General features: G+C 33.1%; 2 protein-coding genes across 10 annotated transcripts in view; both read left to right on the forward strand.

Moving 5' to 3' along the window:
* The window catches only part of LOC115236725 (nuclear factor 1 X-type-like), a 30,056-nt gene extending 22,482 nt beyond the window's left edge, over nucleotides 1-7,574 (forward strand). For all 9 annotated transcript variants that reach the window (XM_029809355.1, XM_029809356.1, XM_029809363.1 and 6 more), the window contains 4 exons: nucleotides 3,058-3,245; nucleotides 3,414-3,770; nucleotides 3,911-4,145; nucleotides 4,240-7,574. In XM_029809355.1, the coding sequence (XP_029665215.1) occupies nucleotides 3,058-3,245; nucleotides 3,414-3,770; nucleotides 3,911-4,145; nucleotides 4,240-4,499 (1,040 nt within the window). In that variant the 3' untranslated portion in view covers nucleotides 4,500-7,574. The remainder of the gene's footprint in view (nucleotides 1-3,057; nucleotides 3,246-3,413; nucleotides 3,771-3,910; nucleotides 4,146-4,239) is intronic.
* Nucleotides 7,575-25,398: 17,824 nt separating this feature from the next.
* The window catches only part of LOC115236654 (ankyrin repeat domain-containing protein 12-like), a 16,231-nt gene continuing 15,042 nt past the window's right edge, over nucleotides 25,399-26,587 (forward strand). The window contains exon 1 of the mRNA XM_029809242.1: nucleotides 25,399-25,686. The gene's annotated coding sequence lies outside the window, so the exon portion shown is untranslated. The remainder of the gene's footprint in view (nucleotides 25,687-26,587) is intronic.

The raw sequence follows: 26,587 nt of genomic DNA on the forward strand, positions 1-26,587 counted from the left end.
TAATATATCTCTTTTTACAAAGTTCTTTGCCTGTCCGTCTGACCCATCTGCCTGTTAACGGCCGCCTTATTCGAGTTAGTAAACTTGCTACTTACTTCTTAGAGTCAAGAACATATAATTAATTCCCCCCCCCCCTCTTTATATATTCCTCAACTACTAACTTTCTCCCAACATTTGGAAGCATTGTCTGTATTATTATGTAGTGAAGGCAAATATAGTGGTTGAAAACGGGTGGATAAACAGACGGACGGCTCTTTTCTTGCTAAATGCGTAGTACGGTCTACCTAGCAAGCTAGTTGTTGCTGTCTGTCTGTCTGTCTGTCTATCTATCTGTCTGTCTGTCTGTCTGGCGGTCTGGTTTTTGTCTATTAATTTGTTCCTTGTTTAACAACCCCTTTATATTACACCCATTCACGTAATAAATTCGACGATACACAGTCTCGACGCGGCTCGGTGATCGCAAAAGAAAATCTATAAGATTCTAACGATAATAGACTTTATTTTACAGGCAATTTGATTAAAATTATCCATAATGCCATATTAATCCTTAAATGTGATGGGAAAAATTGGCGATTGGCAAAGTCTCTTACAAATCTGTTACATCTTTTGTAAATTTTTCTCGAATGTTTTTTTTGACGCGATTACTTTTATTAGTTAAGAATACATAACCATATATGTATATTGGAGAAAAATATTATTGCATTAAAATTAATATTCTTCATTATCTATTAATTTTTTCAAACAAGAATTAAAAGGTTTAAAAAGAGATTTTAGGGCCTAAAAGATTCCATGCATCTCGTTAAGGATTAAGATTACAGTTATATCGTATCATTTGCCATGCATATTCAAATTTCAAGCCCGAAATAGATAAATGGTAATGATAATGATCGATCGATCGAGCTACGATCAAGGCTGCGTCTATCCTAAGCGTGCACTATATAATTTAGTTCGATCTCACTCTCGGTATTATTTCCATATTATTCACTGTCACACGGCCAATGCTCTTGGTATGCTGGATGGATTAATTGACTTATTCAATTGATTAACATGCAATTCACATATATTCGAATATATATTAATTGAACATTTATGCCCTTTCCGTACGGTATTATCTACCTATTCTACACTATTATCGTTGCGATGTTGGTGTTGTTGTTTAATACATCTATATATATTCTAATCAATATTTTGTATTGATGTTGATGTTGTTGTTAATTTGATGTTTTTGATGTGTTGTTTAGTCGTTGTTATCTTGCTGTTTGTTTGATGTTTGCACTATGTTGTTGCACTTTGTGTGTCTATGTACACACCTACATACGTATACATGTATATATCTCTTATCACGTATTATATACGTACACGTTATTATCTATATCATGCACAAAATCAATTGTGTACCAAAAATTTACCCCCATACACCATATATAAAAATAGAATTTAAATATCATGTAAAATCCTACTATAAGTCGTATGCATATCAAACGCATACGCGCACGCTTGTAGTGTACCGTTGTAACGCGTATATTAAGAAATACCTAAATAACTCGATTTCTAATATTTACAATTGTGGTTTCTTTTAACAAAGATTTTTTTGTTTATAATTATTATTTATTCAATTAAATATCGCAATATACCGTATGTGAGATTAAGAATATCTCGAGATGAACAATAGAGCTTCTCTCTTTATAACTGCAATCTATTTTTTCATTTATGTTCTGCTAAGAATATATTCTATAAACGTACATTTCATATTCATCCGGTCTCACGCTTGGAATGCATCATTCAATGCATATGTATATGTGTATGTATGTACGTCATATATAAATATATATGTACAGTGTTCCAGGATTATCGTACTCTCTTTCACATATAAATTCTTTTGGTGAATCTGAGGTCGATGAATCCTACACGATGAAAATTTGATGGGATATCTATGATTATAAAGTCGATTAACGAGAATTGAAAAACTCTGGGACAAATTAAATACATTAAAAATTTATATAGAATAAGCCATTAATACAATTAAAAAAACTTTATACATCTGATTCAATGGCGCTAAAATGTTTCAAATAAAAAATTATATCGACGATAATTTTTTTTTTTTTTTTTGGAAAAGACGATTTTACATTCATTTGAAGAATCTATAATTGAAAGAAACTGCGACAGTTTTGGAACATAATCTGTACCATGGTCTAAGCATCAGAATTTTATCGATTCGTCACTAAAACCACCCCCTAACAAGCTCATGGTAACAACGACTTTTCTATCCTTATCTAACTATCTATGTACCTATCTGTATATTTATGCGTGTGTCAGTTACGAAACTGGGCTAAGCTACTATGCCGCCGAAAGATGAGACAATACTAAAGGCAGAGATCTACTCTAACATTTTACCCTTAATATTATTATCTTGTTGCAATTCTCTCTACTTCGATGTGTATAGCTTATATACGGCTTAACTCAATTTCGTGATTCAGTCTGAGTACACGTACATACATATGTAAGTGTTTGAATGCGATTTATTATCATAACTGCAATATTAATACATCTATATTAAGTATAGCTAAGCTACATGAAAATAATTTGTGTATAACAAACTCATTACTCTGGTAATTGTTCAATTACATCAATGATGATCAAAATAATATCGAAAAAAAATAAGCACGATCACTCTGGATTAACAAAATTTATGATAAAGTGCGAAATAAATTGGACGAAATAATTTCGTCTTTCAAAGGTTATAATAAAAACTCGTTAATGGCTCGTAATTCCAAAGCAAACTATCGTATAACACGCGTATTAGGAAAGGAATCTAACATTTTGTATATATATATATTTTCAAGATAGAATATAAACAGATCTCGCGACAGTGCAAACGTTTCGTCCAGTTTCGATCAATAGACAAAAATTTGAAAAAAAAGAGAGAAAATGTTAAGTAAAAAATAATCGTGCCGGTTCGCGAAGGTAAGGAAAGAACAGCGTTAAATTAAGGGGGTGGTTCATCGTGACATCGAGATCATTAATCAGATCAGATGATCATTGGGAATTGTGTTTCAGGATTGCATTCACCTCACGAAGGATTAACCGGTGGCTCTGGTCAAAGCATGTCTGGACTTGCTTACTATCAGACAGAACATCCCGGATCTACAGGGGTAGTAAAGTACCCCGAGAACGGACACGATACTCTTTCAGACTTTGTGACATTTGTCTGCCAAGAAGCCGAAAACACCCAGCAATTACCCCAGGTAGTTTAATGACTAGTGGATAATATTATATTTAGAATCACACAAGCGCGTTTTTTTTCGCGGATTATCAGGAAGATTACCTTTTGACACTCACACAAAATCACTACAGTTTCTATGGGGCGAGGATAAAAACCGGCAAAGCTGAAACTGAACCGCGATTACTTTCAGACGCAGTTAACCGGACCGCGCACTGGTATACAAAAATTCCCACAGTATTATCCGAGTTCGATGTTACCGCCACCACCTCCTGCTCCTATGGCCAGACCGGTGGCGATAATAAGATCGACGGGTGAACTGGCAGCGACAACAGCTAGTTCGCCACCAACATCGTCCACATCACCCACGGATCCAGCCGAATTAGGTCCCAACCAAGAACAGATGACCGCGGCAGTTGGTCTCGTCGGTTCTGCTTGCCAGAATTCTGTCGAATCCGCTGGCCGGAAGAGTCCCGCCAGAATTCTCGTTACACCGCACACAACTAGCAGGGAATACACGTTTGCTCATTTTCATTCGCAACCCGGACAGGTTAGATGGTTGTACGATTTTATTCTTGTTTTCTTGAGGATATTTCTTTCATCTCATTGTCAATTATATCAAAGTCAGTTTGAGTTTTGTTTATAAAAAACAGATATAATCTTTCTGCACTGTATTCTTATTTTTTCTAGCAAATCTTCACGTATCCGACCATCAGCTCAATGTCCGGAGTAATTTCGCCGACTAATCTGTCTCTATTTTCATCTCCTGTCTCGGTTACGAGACCGGTGGCCACCCAGAGATCAGTCTCAAATGTTCCGCCGCGTTGGAATACTGCGCCATTTATCAATTTGGAGGACGACTACAACATGATCGCGCCGATTATCGCTGGGACTACAAGCGAACCACCTGCTGCTATGGAAGAAGGTGAGGCTAAATCTCGTGTTCCTATCAATGGCAAAATTATAAGTACAATATTTCTGCTAGCTTAAAACGGAGATATCCTTTCTCTCTTTTTCAGAACGATATTTTCATCCTGTGCATACGAGTGGCGTAGTAGACAAAAATGGCAGTGGTAATTTAATAGGCAACGAACTCGGAGTAAGCACAGATCCTGCATCCCATCATCATCAACAGCAGCAACAACAACATCAACAGCAGCAGCAGCAGCAACAACAACAACAACATCAACAACATCAGCAGCAACAAACACAATCATCTTCGCAACAGCAGCAACAAGTAATGGCAGATAAATCCGGTGGACCTAAATCTCCTCCGTGACAGTGGAGTCTGAAAACGGAAAGTCTCGAGAGATTCGCATACTCGTCGCGTTTTTCGAGATCGGTGCTTGGTATCGCGTGTAATAATTATTCCGAAGTTATGGCCGAGACCGAGTTTGAGAGTAATCGTCAAGAATCTATGTCTCGTACACAATTACGTGATTTAAACTTGCGGAGAATAGAATGTTTAAGAGTTCGATCTTAATTTACCGTTATAAAGCAAGAACAAGAATGCTTTCTGTAAGGAACGTAATCGAGGAAAGAAGAGATTCGTTGATTCATGTTTATCTCGAAATGGATTCGTACAATATAAAGTTTCATATTACAACAACTTAACCAAGTATAAGTAAGTTCTTCTAAAGCATAGTTAACCGCGAGAGATTTTGCGACGCTTGGAATAACCATAAGATGACGTCGCCGTGCATGCCTTATCCTGCTCGAGAACAGAAAATTGTTTACATACAGTGTCGTACAACGAAATATTGTTCAAGCTATAATGTGTAACGTATTTAGATGAAACGACATCATTTCAATTAAAATTAATACAAATAATTGAACGCGATGTAATTAATATGCAATATCGTTTGGCCATTTGTCAACAACACAAAGTGCGCTTGTATTGGTCGATACACGTTTCACGATTTCCATATAATTATCTAAATTATTATCTTTATCTATTTCTCCATCTCGTCCCTTTCTCTCTCTCTCTCTCTCTCTCTCTCTCTCTCTCTCTGTCTAGTTTTCTCTTTTTCGTATCTTTCTGTATCTCGAGATACAAACGAGAGCAATTGAGTTTCTTCATTTATGCTATTAATAATCTTTCTAAAGCTCGCAATCTCATGGTTGTAACGGTGCGGTATTCTTCCATAATGTGTATTATAGTAAAGATTCGTTATTTTCGTAATAAAATTTTCGTGATATATATGCAAGCACATTTTTTTAATAAGCTCAAAATTGTAATATTTTGTATAAATAGTGTTTTATAGTTGGTAATAATGAAAAGAGGCACGGAAGCAAAAACCTTCTCTCATTACTAAAAGCAGAAATAACGCGTTTATAAAACTTTTGTGAGCACGCAATACTCTCTCCTTATCGTTTTCTGAAAATTTTTTAAACGACCTTCTCGTTGATTCAATCTGCATGCTTTGCAATATCTTTTTAATACTGAAATAAACAGCAATATGCCGTATTTTTATTGATCGCCCTTTGTACATTTTGTGTAGTTTACGTTTCAACTCTCTGCCGAAAAATTGTTCTTCCACAATTATTCCAGACTTTGCGTCACGTGTTTGGAGTATACAAGTTTATACGTATTTACGTAGAAAGTTGTGTTACATGTTTTGAGGTAGTGCATCGATGAGTAACTATTACAGATTTATATATATAGCTTGAACAAATAAAATTTGTTATCTCGTGTATCACAAAGATACGTATGAGTGATTCGTTAGAAATAAATTGGCAACGTGTACGATTTATATAATAATCCAATATAATTGAATCGTGTATAGAGTTTTCTGTGCCAATGAAGCAGCACACGTGCGCGCTATTCTTTTTGTAGTGATATTAATAAATTAAGGATTTCCTATAAACGCGGATTAATGCGAGAGAAACGTCGATGGTGACAAGCCGCACTTTAAATGAGGATTCATCGAATAAAGATTTGCAAATTTGCAAATGAGAGGTACTCGATAATAAGCATAGCGTCACCGCGTAATGCTCAGGCTAGCATTAATACGTATTAGGGAAAAGAACTAGTGAAAACTAGTCACATCAGAGGCTGCTAATTAGAAACAATGTGGATATTTAATATTGTGTTTTTCGGATAATATAAGCGCTTAATTATTTAAATATGTTATTAATGTTATATTGAGGATGATGACGTAGAAAATAATATCCCGCGTGGGCAAACATGCATCGAATATTATTATTGCGAACAAAGTCCAAACTTTGTATAAAGTTTTTCATCGCCAATATATATCAAAAAGAATACATAAAATATAAGAAATTACTATTATTACGGACTTACTATAATATTGTAAAATATATTCAATTAAATTAACAGCTCAAATTTTTCGTTTACATCATAAGAGCAAAACACTCCTAATATATTTATTAAACGATCAGATTCATTTCATTTTTTAATAATTAATTAAATTACTTTTCTCTCTTCTATACATGTAAGTGACGCGAAGAAGAATGCTTGTATTTTTTTCATCCGTAATCAAAAAAACATAGATAATAAGAACATTCGACTTAGACGAGCGATATGTTATATTCTTATGTACATTATCTGGATAACAACACTCAATTTTGTTATATTATAATACCGTTTTATTAATATTGTTAAAACAAACAATCGCGCACTCTAATGTTTTCTCTTAAATTGTTTCCTTGTCTTTTTAACACATGAAGTTCGATAGAAAGTTTATCGGTGATAAGGAGAGAAAAACCGTATTTTCAAAACTTCTTTTGCGGACAAATTTGTGATTTGATCGGATGATATAGATATTTTTATTTAATTAACGAGATACAAGTCGGGTCAAATTTTACCATAGTTATAATCATAATCAAACTTATTTCGATAATACTTTAAGTACAACACTATATTTCATTTTCTTTTAAAATGTAGATAGTATTGTTAAGACAAACTTATAAGCCTAACGCTTGTGAATGTAGTTGAAACAGATACGTATAGTTACCTATCTGCTTGTGGCTCCACTATTTATAATTAAAAAACACGGATTATTTGATTAAGCACTCAACCTCGCTTATTAAAAATAACAATAATCCCAATCTATTTAAAATAAGTTAATAATTATGCGAGGTTTAAATTATAGGATATCTACTTTAGAATTATAGTTTTAGATAGCCTATTCATATTATCATTATTGTGTTTGTGTGTATTTCCGTGACAAGAGAAGTATATACAATACAAGTATGTGGACGCACGTGTAAAGTAGAGAGGTCAAAATAATACCAACAAGATAAATGAAAAAGTATCATGTGGCCACTGTACCAGAAGACGCAAAACATTTTGTTACTCGAATCATGAAAATAAGATCACTGATCGGCCGAATGTTTTATTTTGCTGGATCCTTCCCCATTTATTAAATTAATGAGTGTTGATCCTTAACTGGTGATAAGAAATCTCTCATACTTTTTACTTTCATTTTAGATTTCTTTTTCGAAATTTGAGATTTTTCAGAACTTTTCAACTTTTTTGGATAACGTTAATTAGTTTTATTTGTTATCTAAAGTATGTAGAAATATAAAAAAATAGAAGAAAAAACTGTTGCATTAAATTTAATATCTTAAATGATTTAGTTCTCTTATTCAAAGAATTATAAAATATAATATTTCAGATATCTTTGAAATCTGAAAAATTCTCGTATATACCATGTTAAGGATTAATTTAGCTTGTTGATTTTATGAAAATATATTAGTTGCTGAATTATTCCATATAGTTTGATCAGAAACCGAAATATAATCTTTTTTCGACACATATCTTAATTTGCGAAATATCAAATTTATGTTTAATTTTGTGCCTGATAATATTGATATTTTTTTCTAAATTATTTAGTCATTTTTTTATTTCACGTATACAAAACCTGCTTAAATTAATATCTTTTTTTTATTTTGTAAGCATATTCTCAAAATGTTGAATATATCATTTAAATTGCAATACGTCATTTCCATATTGACAGTTATTCTTAAGTTGCTTATTATAGACACTATTGATTATCCTAATAACTCTTTTTATATATACATTGAATTATTTTATCTCTGTAGAAATTAAAAATTCTTTAACATTTTTATATAAAGCACATATACATATGTATAATCTAAAAAAACATATTACGAAATAATAAATAATATAAATAAATTATACAAAACAAAGATAGAAAAGATAATAATAAGAAAATAGATTTCAAAAATACTTGTGCATTAATGAAAAAAAGTGCTTGTATATCTATTAATTCAACAATAACAATAATAAATATATAATAATAATAAATCGATATTAAATACTATATTACGTTAATAATCCTACAGAATGTTTTTAATGCAATTGCTCTTATATTATATAAAACAACATTACAATATCTACAGCTTATAGTAATGTTATAACCACAAAAGATTATTATTGCTTAACATTATTATTGCACTCTCTTTATTATTATTATTAAAATTACTATATTGCTACTACTATTATTAGTATACCATTATTGATATTGCTGCTATTACTACAACGATTACTAATATTATTATTACTATCATTACTATTAATACTACTACCATCATTACTACTACCATTACTATCACTGCTACTATTACTAACAACTACCATTACTAATACCATTAATATTCTATTCTTATTATTATCACCACTAATACTATTATTATTACTAATTCTACAACTATTACTACTATTACTGCTATTATTATTACTATTACTACTATTACTATATATTGTCATTAAACTCCTACAAATATTATTAATATTATTACTGTCATTACGGCTACAAATTATTACTACTATTAACACCACTGCTACTAATGCTGCTACTATTACTATTAATTCCACCACACTACTACTATTATCGGCATTGATACTACTCCTACTATATATTACTACTGTTGCTATTATTACTGCTGCTGCCGCTGCTATTACCACTATTACTATTACTATTACTATTACTGTTACTGCTGCTGCTGATACTAGTAGTAGCATTACAGCTACTATTACTCTACTCTACTATTACTATTACTAGGAATATTAATTCTCTCTCTACTGTTATTACTACCATTACTATTACTACTAATACTATTGTTATTACTAGTACTATTCCTACAATTGCTATTGTTATTTCTAATACTTTTATTATTATTATTACTAATGCTACTTCTATTATAATTACTATCACTACTACTGCTATTGTTACTACTACTATTATAATTAATTTAACGTCACCATTAAACACTTTACCACTATTACCGCTATTAATGCTACTGTTACAACTATTACCGTTATTACTACCATCACTATCACCACCACTAAAACTACTATTACTATTATTATTATTGATACTATTACACTACTATAATAAGTATTACTACTCTAACTAATAGTGTTATTACTAATACAATTAGTTTTACAGCTATAAGCATAATTATTATTAATATTTTATTGTATAAATATCACTATTATCACTGTCTCTAATATTGTCGCTATTATCAACACTATATTAATGCTACACGATATTAACTATTATTTTTCTTATGCTTTATTTATCTACTGCTACTAATTTTCTTCGCATAACTATTATTAAAATTGCATTGCCAGTATTAATGCATAATATACACATATATATAATTATTATTTATTAAGATATTTTAAAACATATTAATTGTAAGAAATAGATACTGAAAGTATATTTACACAAGCCATTAAAGAAGATGACAAATGTGCTCGTGACGATTCGAAATTAGCATGTATATGCAAACATGTGAAAACAATATTAGCCTCGCTACATTGTTTTAGAACTATAATGATTCAAAATTATTAACAAACCATAATTTATAAAATTTGGACATGTTATATATACTTTTGGATATCGTGCACTATTTAAAAAAAAAACTGAGTGGTTCGGGATATATACATTACGAAAGTTTTATGTTTCTTCCGAAATGCATCACGAGAGAAGAGGAAGAAAGAGCGCACAATTTATATAATGATATTAATTGATATAAATTGATGAAGTTACAAATTCTATAAGCAATTGCAGTATTCTGAGATAATTTTTACATGTGATTTTTGTAACTAAATTTTAACTTTATTATTTTAATTTTAATAAATTGCTAAAAATCATTGTGATATATGTGATACAAATATCACAGTACTAATATGCTGTTTTTAAAGCGTGAATGATAGAATAGTGTGCCAACTTATAGTAATGTAAGTTTAGATTTTAGGTATTCACATCAAGGATAATGGCGCAAGAATACATGGAGATAAATACATGAAATTTCGATTACGATAAGTAAAAAAATAAATCTAATGTGATACAACGATTGTATGAATAGTGAAGTAAGCGTTAATTAATGGCACAATTAATATGATACGATTAACTTGAAAAACATTATATCTTGAAAGTATTTAAGAATATTTCGATATATATCTCCAGCATAATTTAAATTGTATAATAATCTTATAATATCTCTCATTGATATTTATTTATTCAGCATTGTTTTTTCCAAAAGACAAAACATTTACTTATTATTAATTCACGTTTAACGAAGGCAATGTTTCATAGTTCATAACAATTAGATTACTTAGAAACCTTTTGTATAGCGTATCAAGTTGCCTTGAACCGAAAGTGCATTAAAAAATTGTTTGCGCTTCAGCCGTTGTGAGGAATAGATGCAGAGTTATAATATGGATATTATAAGACAAATCGATACTTATAGTTTCATTTACGATAAAGAGTGGTAATTTCTGCGATGTCAGTAGTAAATCGTATATTTACGATAATAGATAAACGGTAGCTGAAGAAATGTTAGCAAAATAAAAATTTAAGAAGTGTGCATTACCATTTTTATATTTATATAGACGTATATACATCAAGTATCAAACGTAACCAGAATAACGGATCGTAATCATTTTCTGTTTCATCGCATTCGTATCGTATTTGTCTTATATAGATATCCGTGAACAATATTTGTCGCTCCACGCAGTTCTTTCAACGTGCCTATAAATACGACGACTTTGCTTCTGTAAGATAAATCTTACGGCAAATTCTAAGTTTGTCAAGACAAGGTGTACAAGCCAGATTTTGTATGAAAACAAAGTAGAAATATGTATAAATTATTCGTGTCAAAGGCAAGTCGAACAATTGAAATTCTGATATATTAGGCGCAAATGTCATTATATATTCCGAGCCACTCATGTCTTACAGAAAGGGATGCGATTTAAGATGTAGCTTAAGATTTCAACAAACCGTTCACATACACACATACACGTATACACAGAGCGAATTGTAAGATATACTTGAGAAAAAAACATAATTAGAGAGCAGAAGAGACAATAGAAGCAGATAGAAATCAAATCTAAAGATTTGAATATTTTCAATGACCACCGTTTTTTAAATATAAATATTAGAAAAGCCGTAAAAAAAAATTGAAATGTCTGTTGATCGTCATATTTGAAGAAATTAAAAAAAATAATTGATTAGTTACCACGATTCATACATGTATACATGTATATACGCACATAATGTAGACATAATAATATATTCAGAATTGTCAATATATATATACATATTTATTTAGACCTGAGGGATACCAAACTTGAGAAAAAAGCAAAGCGCGTTCCCATAAAAATTGAACATTGTTGCAAAAATAGTATTTTTTTCTGCACTGTATTTTCTTTGTTATCATTCGCTATTTCGTTGTGTATTTTTATGTAAAAAAACATTTATTAAAGCGCGAAATATAAATTACTTATAACAACGAGAGATCTGTAACTTAGGACAAAAATTATCATCAATAATGGATTATATTGAAGACTGACAATGAGAGTAGCGTCAGAGACGTTGCCTGTGCGTGTGTGCATGTATGTATGTGCAGATTATCTTTACAGATTGTAGAGGTATGTTTTCTGTTTCAGGTTTTATCTTACTGATAATATCTTGTATTCCATTATATCTATGATATGTTATGCGATACCTATGATATAATATGCGATTTCAAGTAAAACAAGCAGATCTTCTCTCTGATGTGTTTCAAAAAATTTTGAGAAATATATGCAAATTGATTTAAAGATAAATTCTTGCGACTTTAGAGCAGATCTTCTCTCTGATGTGTGTTTCAAAAAATTTTGAGAAATATATGCAAATTGATTTAAAGATAAATTCTTGCGACTTTAAATACGTAAATATTTCTTCGCGGTCGTGCCTAAAGAATTACATAAACATTAACGATTAAGTTTCTACGTTATTTGAATGTGGATATAAAACAGCTAAAAGAATTAATGAGTAATGAGCAATAATGTAAAGCGCCATATAAACATACTATCTTATTTGTATAGCTAATAATGATAATGTCATTAATAACAACAAAGTTTTAACTAGCAATACCATAAGCAATTACTTTTAACAAATAAAATTTTTTTAAAATTCTTATAGATATATTGAAGCGAAAATTTATAATTAAATAACGCTGAACATTTCCATAGAAATTATTAAATGTGATACGATTTACAGCGTAATTATAGAATTGACATTAATGAGATATCATATCGTTTTTAAATTCACTTTCTCATGCAAAAGTGGTAAATATTCAAATCCTTCAATCACTAAAACAATTGTATTTGTTAATGACAGAGTGAAAACTTTGGCATTATACATGACATTATCATCTTTATTAGTGAAAAAGTAAGAAAAATATTTAATATACAACAGCGATAAAATGGACTTTTTAATAAAAAACTTTGTATGAGAGGTATAACAAAAGGGGAACAGCAAGGAAAAACTTGCATCTCGTTAATTAAACCGATTGCAATGTTCTTTTTGAGCAAGAGAGAGAGAGAGAGAGAGAGAGAGAGAAAGAGAAAGAAAGAGATAGAAAGATAGTTATAACCGTAATGATAATAAGAGCTGTATGCGCGTGTACAAGTTTAGTCGCGAGAAATAATATTGAAAATATGTATTATGAAAATATAATATATATAACATTGTGTAATATATAATAATAACAATAATATATAGTAATCAATAAGTAATTAATTAATATAACGACACCAAAATAATATAAGTAATACTAATAATATAATAATAATAAATTTTAATAATGACGATAATGATAATGATAATAATAATAATAATAATAATAATAATAACTACAACAAAAATGACAATAATAAAGATAATTGTTTCTTGTTGTTGTTATTATTATATATATGATTATATATTTATCAAATATTTATTCAATAAATAGAGACTGTACGCTGTGTAGTATCATTGCAAGACGTATTTACAAAATGATAAGTAGAGAAACAAACAATTGCGAGAAGAAAAACACAAGTTAGAAGCGTCCAAGAGCTATACTCTAGGATAGAATTATTTTACAATACAAGGTGTCTCTCGATAATATGAGTGCTTCATCTTTTCGGAATATTTCTTCAATCGAGTAAAAATTTTATATGCAAAATAGCACAAAAAAAGCGAGATGTCATTCTAAAAGGCTAGAAATAATCTAAGAACAAAAAATACAAGATTTATATAATTTATTTTTACAAATATCTATAATTTCTATCTAATGAACACGAATAAGTTATTAGACATTACCCGATGTGAAAAGTCAATACTACTATATTGATTTTTAATATATTGTAAGAAAATAAGCATTCTCTCTCTTATATTTAATTTACGTTCTAACAATAAGATTACAAAATTGATATTTTTCCCGAGAATAATAAAATGTATAACGATAACGATAGTCTTTAACTGGTGCTAAATCTATGCTAATCTGCGTAATGCATCAAATAATAAAATGTATAATAAAAAATTTAAGATTTGGGATATTTGACGGACTTTGAATATTCTTAAATGAAAATTTTAAGAATTCATTTATTTGAGATCTTAATAACTTTATTTACTTTAAGAATTAATTGTTTACCCGAAAAAAGATATTACTCCTTATTATATGTTACATATATGTATAAATTTCTTTGTACAGAAAGAGAGAGAGAGAGAGAGAGAGGGAGAGGGGGGGGGAGAGAGAAGAGAGAGAGTGACACTGATACAAGATCAAGAAAAATTGTTTCTTTTTTTACTTGATTGAGACTTGATTTGTATCATATAAAATATAAAACAAGAATTTATTTCAAGAACGAAAAAGAGCAAGAATAGTAAATAGAAAATTCATGAATTAACGCGTGCAATATCTCTTATTTTATTTTTTTTCAAGAAATAAATACTTTTTATAGTCAGAAAAAAAAGAGAGAAAGAAAGAGAAAGAAATTTAAATCTTTACATATATTATTACTACTATTATAGTACATTTTTGGAAAATATATTATGTAACGCAAAATTGATTATAACTATTTTACAATAAGATACATTTTTCACTATTATTTTTATATTTTTATTCTATTATGTATACACTACATTAATTTTGTTTCTTTCAATTTTAGTCAATGTTTCGAAATCGAAGATTTTATAAGGTATTAAACATGCGAAAATAGATACAACATTCAATTAAAATATTTCGTTTTGTTAATAAGAATGCTCATTATCTCGTGGAATATATTTTACATGCAATTTCATTACATACGTAATTTTATTTTATTTAAGTTACAATGTAATAATCGCTATCTCTTAACAATCTAACGATTGATCACGCATATTTTGTCCAGCGATGCTTTCTTTTACGAATACTACGAACGATGTTCATGTTATATATCAGGGATTAGAATAATTTTAGTGTAATACGTCGTATGTTAGAAACAAGTAATAAATACCACATTGTAGTAAAGAGAAAAAAAGACGTAAAGAAAACATACATGTACGAGAGATTAAAAGAAATAGAAAACGCGCTCACGGTGGTAATAGTGATGTAAATAATATTTTAAAAAAAGAGGCTATTGCGATACACGAAAACTGTCTCAGAAATCTCTTTGGGATAAGTTATTCCCCTGCGAAGAAAGAGAGAGAGAGAGAGAGAGAGAGAGAGAAAATACAGAAGAGTAAAAGTTCTAACGTTAATAGCTAATAATAGCTGTAATAGTAAAAGCCAGAACTCTTTCGACGATTTAAAATTAAGAAAAGAGGGGTTATTGGAAACCTCGCTGCGCCAATTAATGCGTTGTGTCCATACTGTCACAATTAATATATATTATGTATATTATATATCTGACAATATTAATTATATAATATTAAAATTCTTGATACTATATATATATAAAAGCTATACCGCTCTTTAATTTCCCAAAAGATGACGTATCATTTTCTAGCTTTATCTTTATTTTAAGAAGCCCATATATTTAAATCACATTTTATATATATATATTCTTTTTTTCACATCAATTTAATATATATACACACGAAAGGATTCCAGAGTTATTTTTCTATAAACAAATATTCTTTATTACCGTAATGAAAGATGTATTCCGTGTATTTATAATTATATATATATACATCTTGCTGCAATATTTTCCTTCCTTGCCGATCCAAAATCTAAATACGTATATATTTTATCATAAACATAAAGAAATTATTGATAAACGCAATCAGAATAATCAGATTCACAGGATAAATCACACGAAAGATTGTCAAACGAGAGCGCCCGATTTCGTAGATGCACGTGTGCCGAGGGCGTCGACCTTATACGAGCTATGCAACAAGGAACGATTAGATGATAAATCCTCGGTAGTTTCTGGGTCGTCGCCGAGAGAAAATCGTCACGTCGTGAATGGCTCGTGAAGCATATCATCGTTGGGCAATGCACTCGATGGCGGCTTCAAAGTTCGAACCACCTCGTATTTGTCGTATTGCATCACTCGGATGCGTTCGAGTCTCTCGGCCTTTTTGCGCCTCATCCATAAAGTATTAGAGAAGATCTTTAAATGGAACATGATATTACATAATCGCGGATTGCATCATGTGTCGATGATCACACAATAATGTGAATGATTTAATAGTTCATTCATCTTAGAGATGCACATACTCCAAATTTTGACTATATGTATATCCGTTTCGCTTAAAAAAAAAGCAATTGGGGTGTAAATTTATTTACTAACTCATAGAATAAAGGAATGTTAAGTTGATTTATATATATATAGATGCAATTTTATATGTATATTGTATATATTTGGCAATGTACGGAGCAACGATATGTGGTAAGTAAATTATAAATTGATTATCATTTATATTATTTTTAAAATAGACATATTTCTCGTTCTTTTCTCATTTTCTTAATAGTGTGTGTATGTGTGATTCATTCCAGATTAATAAAAAAAACATGCTCATGTATCCAATTGTTTCGAAATAATTATGTGTGATATGGAGGATTAAAAATCAACGAAAATATACTGTCAATTGCGCGAGTAATCTGTCATGTAGAAGAATTTATCGCTTCCAGGTCGACAAATGCAACGAGTCGAGATAATCGTCCCCCATTTCTTTCGTGCATCTTTCGTTGGCATGTGATACCACGTATTATGCAATCTCTGAAGAAGAGAAATCGGATAAGATGGAGAAAGCTAATTCTAAGCTCTCCGCTTAGTGAAGATGCCGCGACCTTGAAGGGTAATGCACTGTGAGCGCGATGCAGCCGATGACATACATTGTCGGCATGCTAGGTCGTCGACCCTTTCTCTCTTTCTTTAAAACCTCCCTCCCTTCCCCGCGTCGAACCCTTCTTTCCACTTTCTACTTTAACATCTTTTGCGGCTTCCTTCGATTCATCCGCGCACTAATCTGTTATCCGGATCCAGTCTGTACACGGATGTGTGTGTCTCGGAAGTAAATTAATGCGCTCGGGACCATTAAGCTCTGTTTCATGAAATTATACAAGAATTATAATACGACCTACAGGAATCTATAGACTGCTCCTATTATATCTCCGCCGTAAGTGAAAATATCTACTCGAGTGAAAAGAAAATAGAGCTATTTCACTATCTCTTTCTAACGGACGTGGATTTGGCCCCTCTCGTGGCTTCTGATGAAAAAGAAAGAAAAGGAAAACGTTTTCGAGAGTTTTATACGTATAATTGAATCTTTTTCTGCTCGCACACAGAGACTCTATAAAAAAGATTACATAAGGGATTCTATGAGTAAAATACTAATAAAATTAATTAATTTCGAGTGTCGGATTATCCCTTTTTTTCAAATTACTCTCATCTCGAAATATCCTATAAAAATATACCTCTTTTTTATTTGTAATATAGAAATAGATAATATCTCGTGCAGTATACATACACATATTTGTAATATATGTATATAGTTTGATATTTTATTATCTTATAGTGAGGTTCTGCAGTTACATTCTGTAAATAATTACGCGTAATGTGTAGGATTAAAAATCAACGGAAATATACAGTTGTCAACCGCGTAACTAATTTGTCATGTAGAGGAATTTATCGCTTCCGGGTCGAAATCATATCGATTAGATTGCCTCGCCGGCACTTTTCTTCATCAATTACCGCAAGTGAAAAATCGTTATCACAGATACCGCTACTTTTGGAGCAAATCTATCGCGCGCGCGTGCGCGCGTGTGACATATTCTAAAAATATAAATCATTCGATTTCAAGTTAAGCCAAGCTTGATTGTTCGAGAGTAAAGATATTACGCCGAGACATTTCTGCGGATTCATCGCAATCATCACAGGAATGCGAATTTCGCGGGCACGGCCCGCACAAAAAGAGCGTACACGTGCTCGCCATTTCGGTTTCAGCACAATCGCGCAACTCGTTTCTAAGGTCATCGTTTCTCGTGCGCTCTGGCATAGCTTAAAACAAGTCGCGTTGAGATTGGTCAAGGTACGACATCGCTTTAGACCCGCTCCTTTCGCTCGGTCCCTTCTCTACCACCCCTCTCCCTTGCTTCGCCTTCTCATTTTCTCACTCCGAGCCGCCCGCTGCCTTCGTCACCGGTTCTAGCTGGTCCATCTCCCTCTCTATCTTTTTGCCGTAGCAACGGAGTGAGTCCCCCATTCTACTCTGCCCCACCCCCTAATACGACCGCGCAGCTTCCCTGCTGGAAACGACGTACCCTCGCGCAACGTTTGCGCGCTTTGGAGGAATCGCACGAACGAAACGATTCACGTCTTCTTCAGGAGCGGCGTCGTACATGCGGGGTGCCCTACGGAGTCTCGATATTTCATTTGAAAAAAATTCAGCATTCAGATATATTACATTCTTCAGAATTTTGCACTCAGTGACGATGAGATGTATTCTTCAAGATTTTTAAGATTTTTATATATCTGTTCAATTTTTAAATGAATATTTTTTCAAATCAAATTGTTCGATGATAATTGCGATTTTAGGAACGAGTTTTCTCTTTTAAGAAAGAAATCTCTTTTTAGTTTCGATTTTAAGAAATAATAAGATTAATAGACTATAATTTTAGTTTGTATTCTCTTACTTTCCTTATCAACGAGCTATATTTATAGATCGGTAATATCGAAAGGATATGCTGCAAAATTTTGAAAATTTGTTTCTGATATAAGAAAAACAATTCATCAATTATTTTGTATAATATATATATCATTTTACTCTCCAAAAAAAAAAAATAAATTAGAGAATTATCAAAATATAGAATCAAATATAATAAGTATCTCATGTAAGGAATTATGATAGAATTTCTTGTAATATAGCACCCGATATAGTATAGCTATTCATAAATAAGATTCATGTAAAGCATCTTTACTATTTTTTTAAGATTAATTCTTTAAATAAAGATCACAACAACATTTAGTGCTAAATATAACTGTGATAAAAATACGGGTCTCTTGTATCGACGGCGTATAACATGCGTATCGTAATCTAATTTGCTACTTTTGATGCTGGGGCCCGACCATTCTCTCTCTCTCTCTCTTTCTCTCTCTCTCTCTCTCTCTCTCTTTCTGTGTAGGTATTGATCGCTAAATTTTCGTCATATCTTCCGCGCTTAGTGTCGCAAAGTCAAGGTCTACGATACCATAGGCCTTATGATCTATATACAATGTTTATGTCTATGTAAATTTTTATAGCACGTATCTATAAATTGGACGTTTAAATGCACGTAGGTATGTATGTGAATAGGATTATATATATTATAGGATTATATATATATTTAAGATAGATATTAATAAGATTTAATAAGATATTTTGTCTAAATGCGAAAAAATTACTACACCGATAACTAAAACATTGCCTTTGACAACAAAATTAAAAAGTTCAAAATTTCTGTTTTTGTCTGCAATTGCCAAACAATTTAATTTTTCATATTTTTTGATTTTAATTTAGGAAGAGCTATGTCTAAAGAAAACATTTTGGATTTTCTAAAACTTTTTCAATTTGTCGTTGTGCAATAATGAGAATTTATCTATTTAATAGAGAATACACACACACAAAAATTAAAATTATCATTCTTAAAACAGTTTGAGTAAACTAAGTTTTTATTCAATGCTCCGCGTACGTCAATGCCTTGCATTGATTATTATGATATTAATCGACGGTTAATATCGAAGAAGTAGTCAAAATTTTCCAACAATATGTAATCGCACAATATCAACAACCATTATCGAATTAATACCATCGTAGAATCATAAGTATTTGTCATTGACGACGCGCGTGTACGGTAGCCAGAATTTTAGCCGAGAATCTTTCATTTCCAATTTACGCATTTCCGATTTCGTTCCTGGAAACAATGCGTACTTTGCTCGCATGCGCCGAATCAGGGATTTTACCGGGCCATCTCCATTATCCGAATCAACGAGGGCGTATCGACAAGGGAGCCCTATCAGGCCGGGCGTTTCGCCATTTGTGTGTATATGTAGCGGACGGGTAAGGCGAGCGAGATCGAGCCGCTGTGCCGTCGCTGGTCGCTCTCCTTTCCCCACGCCGCCGCCCTCGCTGATACGCATCCCCCCTTTCCCCCTTCTCCCCTTTCTCGTCGCTTCACCCCACGATGCCGCGTTCGCCCTTCTCCCACCACCCCATCGCGTACCGCACGTGGCGTCCAATGCCCCGCCGTGAGGCAGTCGTCGTGGTTTCTACCCGATACACGTGCGTCGCGCGCACTAGGTCATTGCTCTCCTCCGTCTCCGACGAACTCTCTCGCGAGCAATATCGTTGCGAGAGAGCGAGTCGGGGCTCGGGGCTCGGGGCGAGCAAACAGGCGAACCCGACCCTTCTTCGCAGCACTTGCCGCACACTGTGCGGCATGACCACGACACGCCAAATCGCACCGAGCCCCGGTCCCAAACCCCAAACCACGAGCCCCGAGCCGCAAACCGTCCCGCTCTCAGTGCGTTGTCCTGCGTAACCGTGGAATGCTTGCGAAGTCGACGTCGACACTCGCAGAAACTCGTTGCGAGAGAGCTTCGGCTTCGCAGAAACTTTCGGACAGATTACAATACAACATACATCATCTCCCACAATATATACGATTATACGCATAGTATATCTTTCTTCCATGAAAATTAAAATATATGCGCGAATGAAAAAAATATAATTAACAAAGCCATATTACCGGTATGTTGGGTGTAATAAGATGACGATTAAGAAAGAATAATTACAACTGATAAGAAGTTGATCCGATCGAAAGATAAAAGGAGGACAAAAAGTCCTCGCTCGATAATTATTTAATTTATTTAATCGGTATACGTTACCTTGAGTTTTTAATCGCGCGTGCACTTTCGCACTATTATATTATATTTTATATTATTTCATTATTATATTATATTTACATTATTTATCTAAATTTTTATTTTTATAATTACACACTATTATTAGCCAGTAAATATCAATAATCTAAAAAAATAATGTATTATTTTTATCTTTCTATAAGAGATGATAATGTTTCTCGGTTTGATTACCACAGGCACTATTCTCAATTGACTCTCAATTGTTTGCTCCACACGATATAAAACTGGCGTGAAAAAAAGACCTACCTCGTGATTCTAATTAACAACCGAAAACAAATTAACTTTGCAATTGCCTCGCTGCTGTCCGTTACGTCATCGCAATGTTCGTAACGTAAACAACGATGATGTATTTGTGTATCGTTTCGTAATAAAAACCGGTGTTCGTGCGGTATCACCGCATTACGAACTATTTTACTGCGTTAGATATACGACAATGATTACCGCGCGCGTGCGATTATAATATTATTAATATAATATAAATATATCGTCCCTATCGCAAATTTTATATGTTTTTTTACGAATCAGCTGCTGCGCATTTTGCCTCGTGCCTCGTTGCTTCCGTTCAAGGTCGCCAGCCCGGTTAAAACACAGAACGTTCGTTATCTAATATTGCTACCATGTGCCATGCGCGCTTTCGAACAATCGGTACAATGACTTGCTCGAGGTCCTTCTTCGTCGTATCAAAGTATTACATCGATCTCTCTCACCTCCCCTACATTACCCACAATTCCCGAAAGATCTGTATTATGACATAAAGCTTGCGCAATTACTTCAACTCGTTTCTTACCACAGTCGCATGACACTCGTGTCACACTCTTGTTTCTCATAAAAAATATGCATAACAGTATTTTATATACATATATATAATTAACGTAAATGAATATTAATATTAATATTAATATCGTCATTAAAGATATACATATTATTATATTGAATGAAATTATACACATTGCTTCGAGTAGCAAGATGATGGATAATTTTCAAAATGTACCAAGAGTAAACGTATCAACTTTGACAAAGACAATAGTTATTAATTAATTATTAATCAAGTTTCGTTTAATTAACAATAATTAAAAATTGCTTTTGCATACACAATAGAAAATAATTATACGATTGACAATTAGAACAAAAAGTATAAGGTAATGTGTTAATTAAAGTTAAAAAAGCTTGCATTTGAAACAGACGATTTAATAGATGCTTGACGAATAAAGAGATATATATCTCTGACACACAGCATTCTTGAACTTTCTACGTCCGCTTGTTTAGGCGGTGAAAGCGAAAAAGAAAAAAAGGAGATCATCATACAGACAAGCCGGAATATCATTGTATTAAATGTAAACCACACACGATACATTTGTGGCTTTCGCATTGTTTTAGAAATTTTATGAAAATTCTTAAAATTTCGTTTCCTCGAGTTTTCTCATAGCTTTTATCGATTTGTTGAATTTTTTATAAATTACGGTTAATGCTCGAATTTAAATCTTGTTTGAGTAAAATTCACTTTGAATTTGTAATAAATGTGCGTGTTGAATAATAACATGTTATGTCTACCTATATATATATATATATTTGCTTCTTCTCTATTTATCATTCTTATCTATTTATATATACATATATAAAATCTTTTTTCTTCAAAAATTCTTTTAATTCAAAATTTATTCACTGTCATGATCCTCTTATTAAAGAAAAGGACTTTATAAAATATCTTTTAATGTGGACGGTGCCTGAGACATTTCACATCGAAAAAAAGACTCGCGTCAATACAACAAAGAGTTTAATTTAGACAGAGACTATATTTCTTTGTTCACCTTATGTAAGACGTAAACCGAAAGCAGAGAAAAATATTTGGGGCTCCACGGGACCTTCGCTCTAGTCGACAAACCCGTCGCTAGTCAATGTGAGCCACTCACGTCCCCATACCACGGTATTTTTCCTGCTCGTATATCTAGATTCCCACTTTGGAATCTTACACTTGTCAATATGGGTATAGTCTTTTCCGATTCTTATCTTTTGCCTAGTTTTTACCATCTTAGTCGCTCTGATAAATCGACCACGTGGATCATGCGCCGATGTGACACGACGTCACGAAGGAAGAGAAACAAGGCACAGAGCGCGGTGAAAGCGAAAGACGCGACCCTACCAATCGTTACGCATGGACCTACGTACACACGCACGCACGTATACGTACACGCACACGACACGGGCGCGCAGTCGTCAATGACGAGTAGGACGCGTATTGTGCAGTAACGTATCAAGTTTCCTTGCCATGTGTGGACACGATTCTTACTTTGCAAGTTATTTACGAAAATCGTTAGCTGGTTAACCTCGTTAATCTTTCTTTCGAGACGTTATTCTTTCATAAAGAATCTTTTTTTTACTTAATAAAAGATTTCTATCTTTCAAATCATTGTTCGATTATTCGATACATTTTTTTATCGAATCTCTTTGGACTTATGGATGACACACTTTATTTATGCATTGCGTTAAAGAGAGCGCAAATAATAAAATAAAATAAAATATTTGATTCATACATATTAAATGTATCACTATTCGTTGCTTTAATGTAATTGCCTCGTTAATTAATGATCAAAGTTAAATTTAATTCAAGTTATTCTTAGCTTTTTCCTAAATATAATATTGTAGTATAAAAAAGATGGGGAATCGGTTAAATTACAGTTTCAATTTTACGTAATGTGTATTTATCCCACAAAATATAATGTTTTGCAAAAATAGGGCACGATTTATCTGAGTAGAATCCTCTTTTCAGGAGCCGAATAAACGGGATGCTGATAAATGGAAAATTTGATCTACACCAAAAAATAGCTCGCAAAAGAGTCAGTATTAGGGAAGAGGCCGATATTATATAGGAGAGTTCCTCCGGTGTTTATGGATTTTGGTGAAGTATAGGGCCATGGGAACGCTTAACGCGATACTGACACGCAGCAGTTAGATTGGCGCGCGCGTGAACTCGCGAACGCGACGCACGTGTAGCGGTGAATCCATGATTGCGCGCGTCCGTAGGTCACCGCGTCCTTTACACCCTCCTTGTTGCTTCCTTCCCTTTGCGATTCCCTCTCGCTTCCTCTTTCCACCACCCTTTATCCCTTTAGTCATCTTTGTTCCTCGATCTCACGCGCTCTCTCTTTCTCTTTCTCTTTCTCCCCTTTCTCCTCTTTCTCCCCTTTCTCCCTTCGCAGTGGCGTATCGCGCGCGTAAATACTTCCAGAGAAATAATATTGTACTTTTAGAATAAGTAAAAATTTTAATGTGATATTTTATTTCCAGAAAATGTATCCTTTGACATATCTTAAATTTGTATGTATGTATGTGAGCGAAAAGCTTTATATACATGAAATATACTTTTTAAATAAATTTTCGTTTTTCAAATCGCTAGTTCTTACGCGCCATTAAAATGATTTGTCGCATGCCGCGACTTTATTTCTTCAAATTTGCTTTTGCACGTTTAATTTATATATATATATATATCATTTAGCTCTACTTCATATTTGACAATCGACATTGTCAGGTTTTTACTGGCTGAAAAAGAGATTATTTTCGTTAAAAAGAAACGCGATAGTTGTTTATGATGATAAAGCGTCGATTGATTAGGGAGGAATGAGCTTATCTCCTAAATTTTGAAACGTCGACTGCGGTCTGTGAGACGCCGCGCATGAATAGGTCAACAACGAATCTTTGATAAGCACTTTGTTTGGTCGGTTCGTTTGTACGAGTTTGTTTGTAAGAGTGGACAGATGCCTTACTACGCGTACGATAAGCGCGATACCGATTAGAATCACTCGGATCAACAATAATAGCGTAATAATGACGACGACACATTTTTTGGACGTGTTGCGAAACGTCGCGTCAATGTCCTGAACTTTTTCCCTGTTTAAAATCGACAAAATTGCATAAATTCCCAATTGAAACAGAATTCTATATGCTTATACAATCGTCGTATCGTAAATATTCCTCCGTTATCGAGTCGCGCGAATCGAACTTATTTTTAACGCGAAAATTGTAGTTTGCGCGTTAAAAATAAAAGAAAGAAAAATATTATGTTTAATATTTAATATCGATGTGACCCGTCGAACAATAGGCTCGCAAAGACTCGGCGAGCGCTGGTTACGCCCGTGCACTCTCCCGCGACCGTCGTCCGTCGTTCGTCGTTCGTCGCCCCCCTTCAGCCCCCGACGCTGGATCGACGATGGGCCGCCGTAGCCGTAGCGAGTGCGAGTATACGCCACGCGCGAGCCAGGCTGCGCCGACCACGCCGACAGCCTCCACGTGCTGCCGAGCGGCGCACTCGACTCAGCCGCAAATTGTAGGTCGCCGCCGTCGGTTTGCGAAGAACGGGCGGTGGGGCAGGACGGGTGGGAACGGTGACGCTAGAGGAAGACAGAGAGGAGAGGGAAAGGTGCGGATCTCCGCGCGCTCGTGCGTGCGCGCCTGGTCGTGATCGTTCGGCGCGGCCGAGGCCGAGGAGGTAAACATTGTACAGTACGATTGACCGGCCCCGAGGCGGCGGGTCTTTCGCTTTTCCTTCCTGCCTCTTGCCCGTCTCTTTCGAGAAGATTTAATCTCTTTTTCTCGTCGAGAGTTTCGTTTCGCCAATTTTTTCCACGATTATTGGTTTAAAATCTCGCGAAGATCTCTCTCACCGCTAAACGCTGCCGCGCTTCATTTCTTTGGACGTCGCCGAGGAAGAGGTGAGGTGAGGATGACACCGTGATAACCAGCGCGTCAATTCTGGATTACGCTCAAACACAAACGTGGCGTGCAGGTGAGTACTTTCAACGTTTTTTCATCGAGACATTTAACTTTGTATCTTTTATCATTTCTTATTTTTTTATCTTTTTCTTCCCAATTGTTCGAGAGATGACAGATTCTTCGATTCGATTCTTTCAATCATTCGCGGACTTACATTTCCTTTCTTCACAAATTTTTACGAATCCTCCGACTATTTTTAATTTCCACGAATCTTTATCTATATAAGGTCCTCGGATCCACGACCTCATTTTTTTTTAATTTATCAATGAGGCAGTTTCCGTTAAATTGAACGAAACGAGGCATTTTTTACGTGTTTTTAGAGTTATTCTTGCCATTTTGATATCGACTTTTAAACAATAGTAACAAGGTAATTTTCTCGCGATAAAGCACGCCGAAGAAAACGTAAAGTGATCTCTTAGTAACGTTCGTTTTTTTCATAAAGCGAACTGATTGTCATCAGTTTCCCAAATTAAAATCGCGAATCATATATTCGGTTACTGATGTGGCTCTTGTTTTATTATCTTTTTTAATCGAGAAAGAAACATTCTTTAATTGAATACACATAATCATCGCAAAAATGTAATTTGTTTAAAACAATATATATAAATATTTGTTTGAAATTTAGCAAATTATTAAAATTAAGAAACCTTTCAAAATTCCTTATTCTTCGAAAATTCTTAAAAGAAATAAAACATTTTTTGCTCTAAATGTTTTTTCAATAAAATTTAATGGTTGTTTTTTAAATGTACTTTTCAAAAAAAGATAAAATGGTACATTAGTTATTGCATATGCGATGTTTAACATTTAATCGTTATAGTTTAGGAGCGTTACAGATACTTATTTGATTCTACATATAATAATATTATATATATATATATATATATATATATATATATATATATATATATATATCT

Source organism: Formica exsecta, unplaced genomic scaffold (assembly GCF_003651465.1).
Source record: "Formica exsecta isolate Colony F162 unplaced genomic scaffold, ASM365146v1 scaffold26, whole genome shotgun sequence".
Taxonomy (NCBI): Eukaryota; Metazoa; Arthropoda; class Insecta; order Hymenoptera; family Formicidae; genus Formica; species Formica exsecta.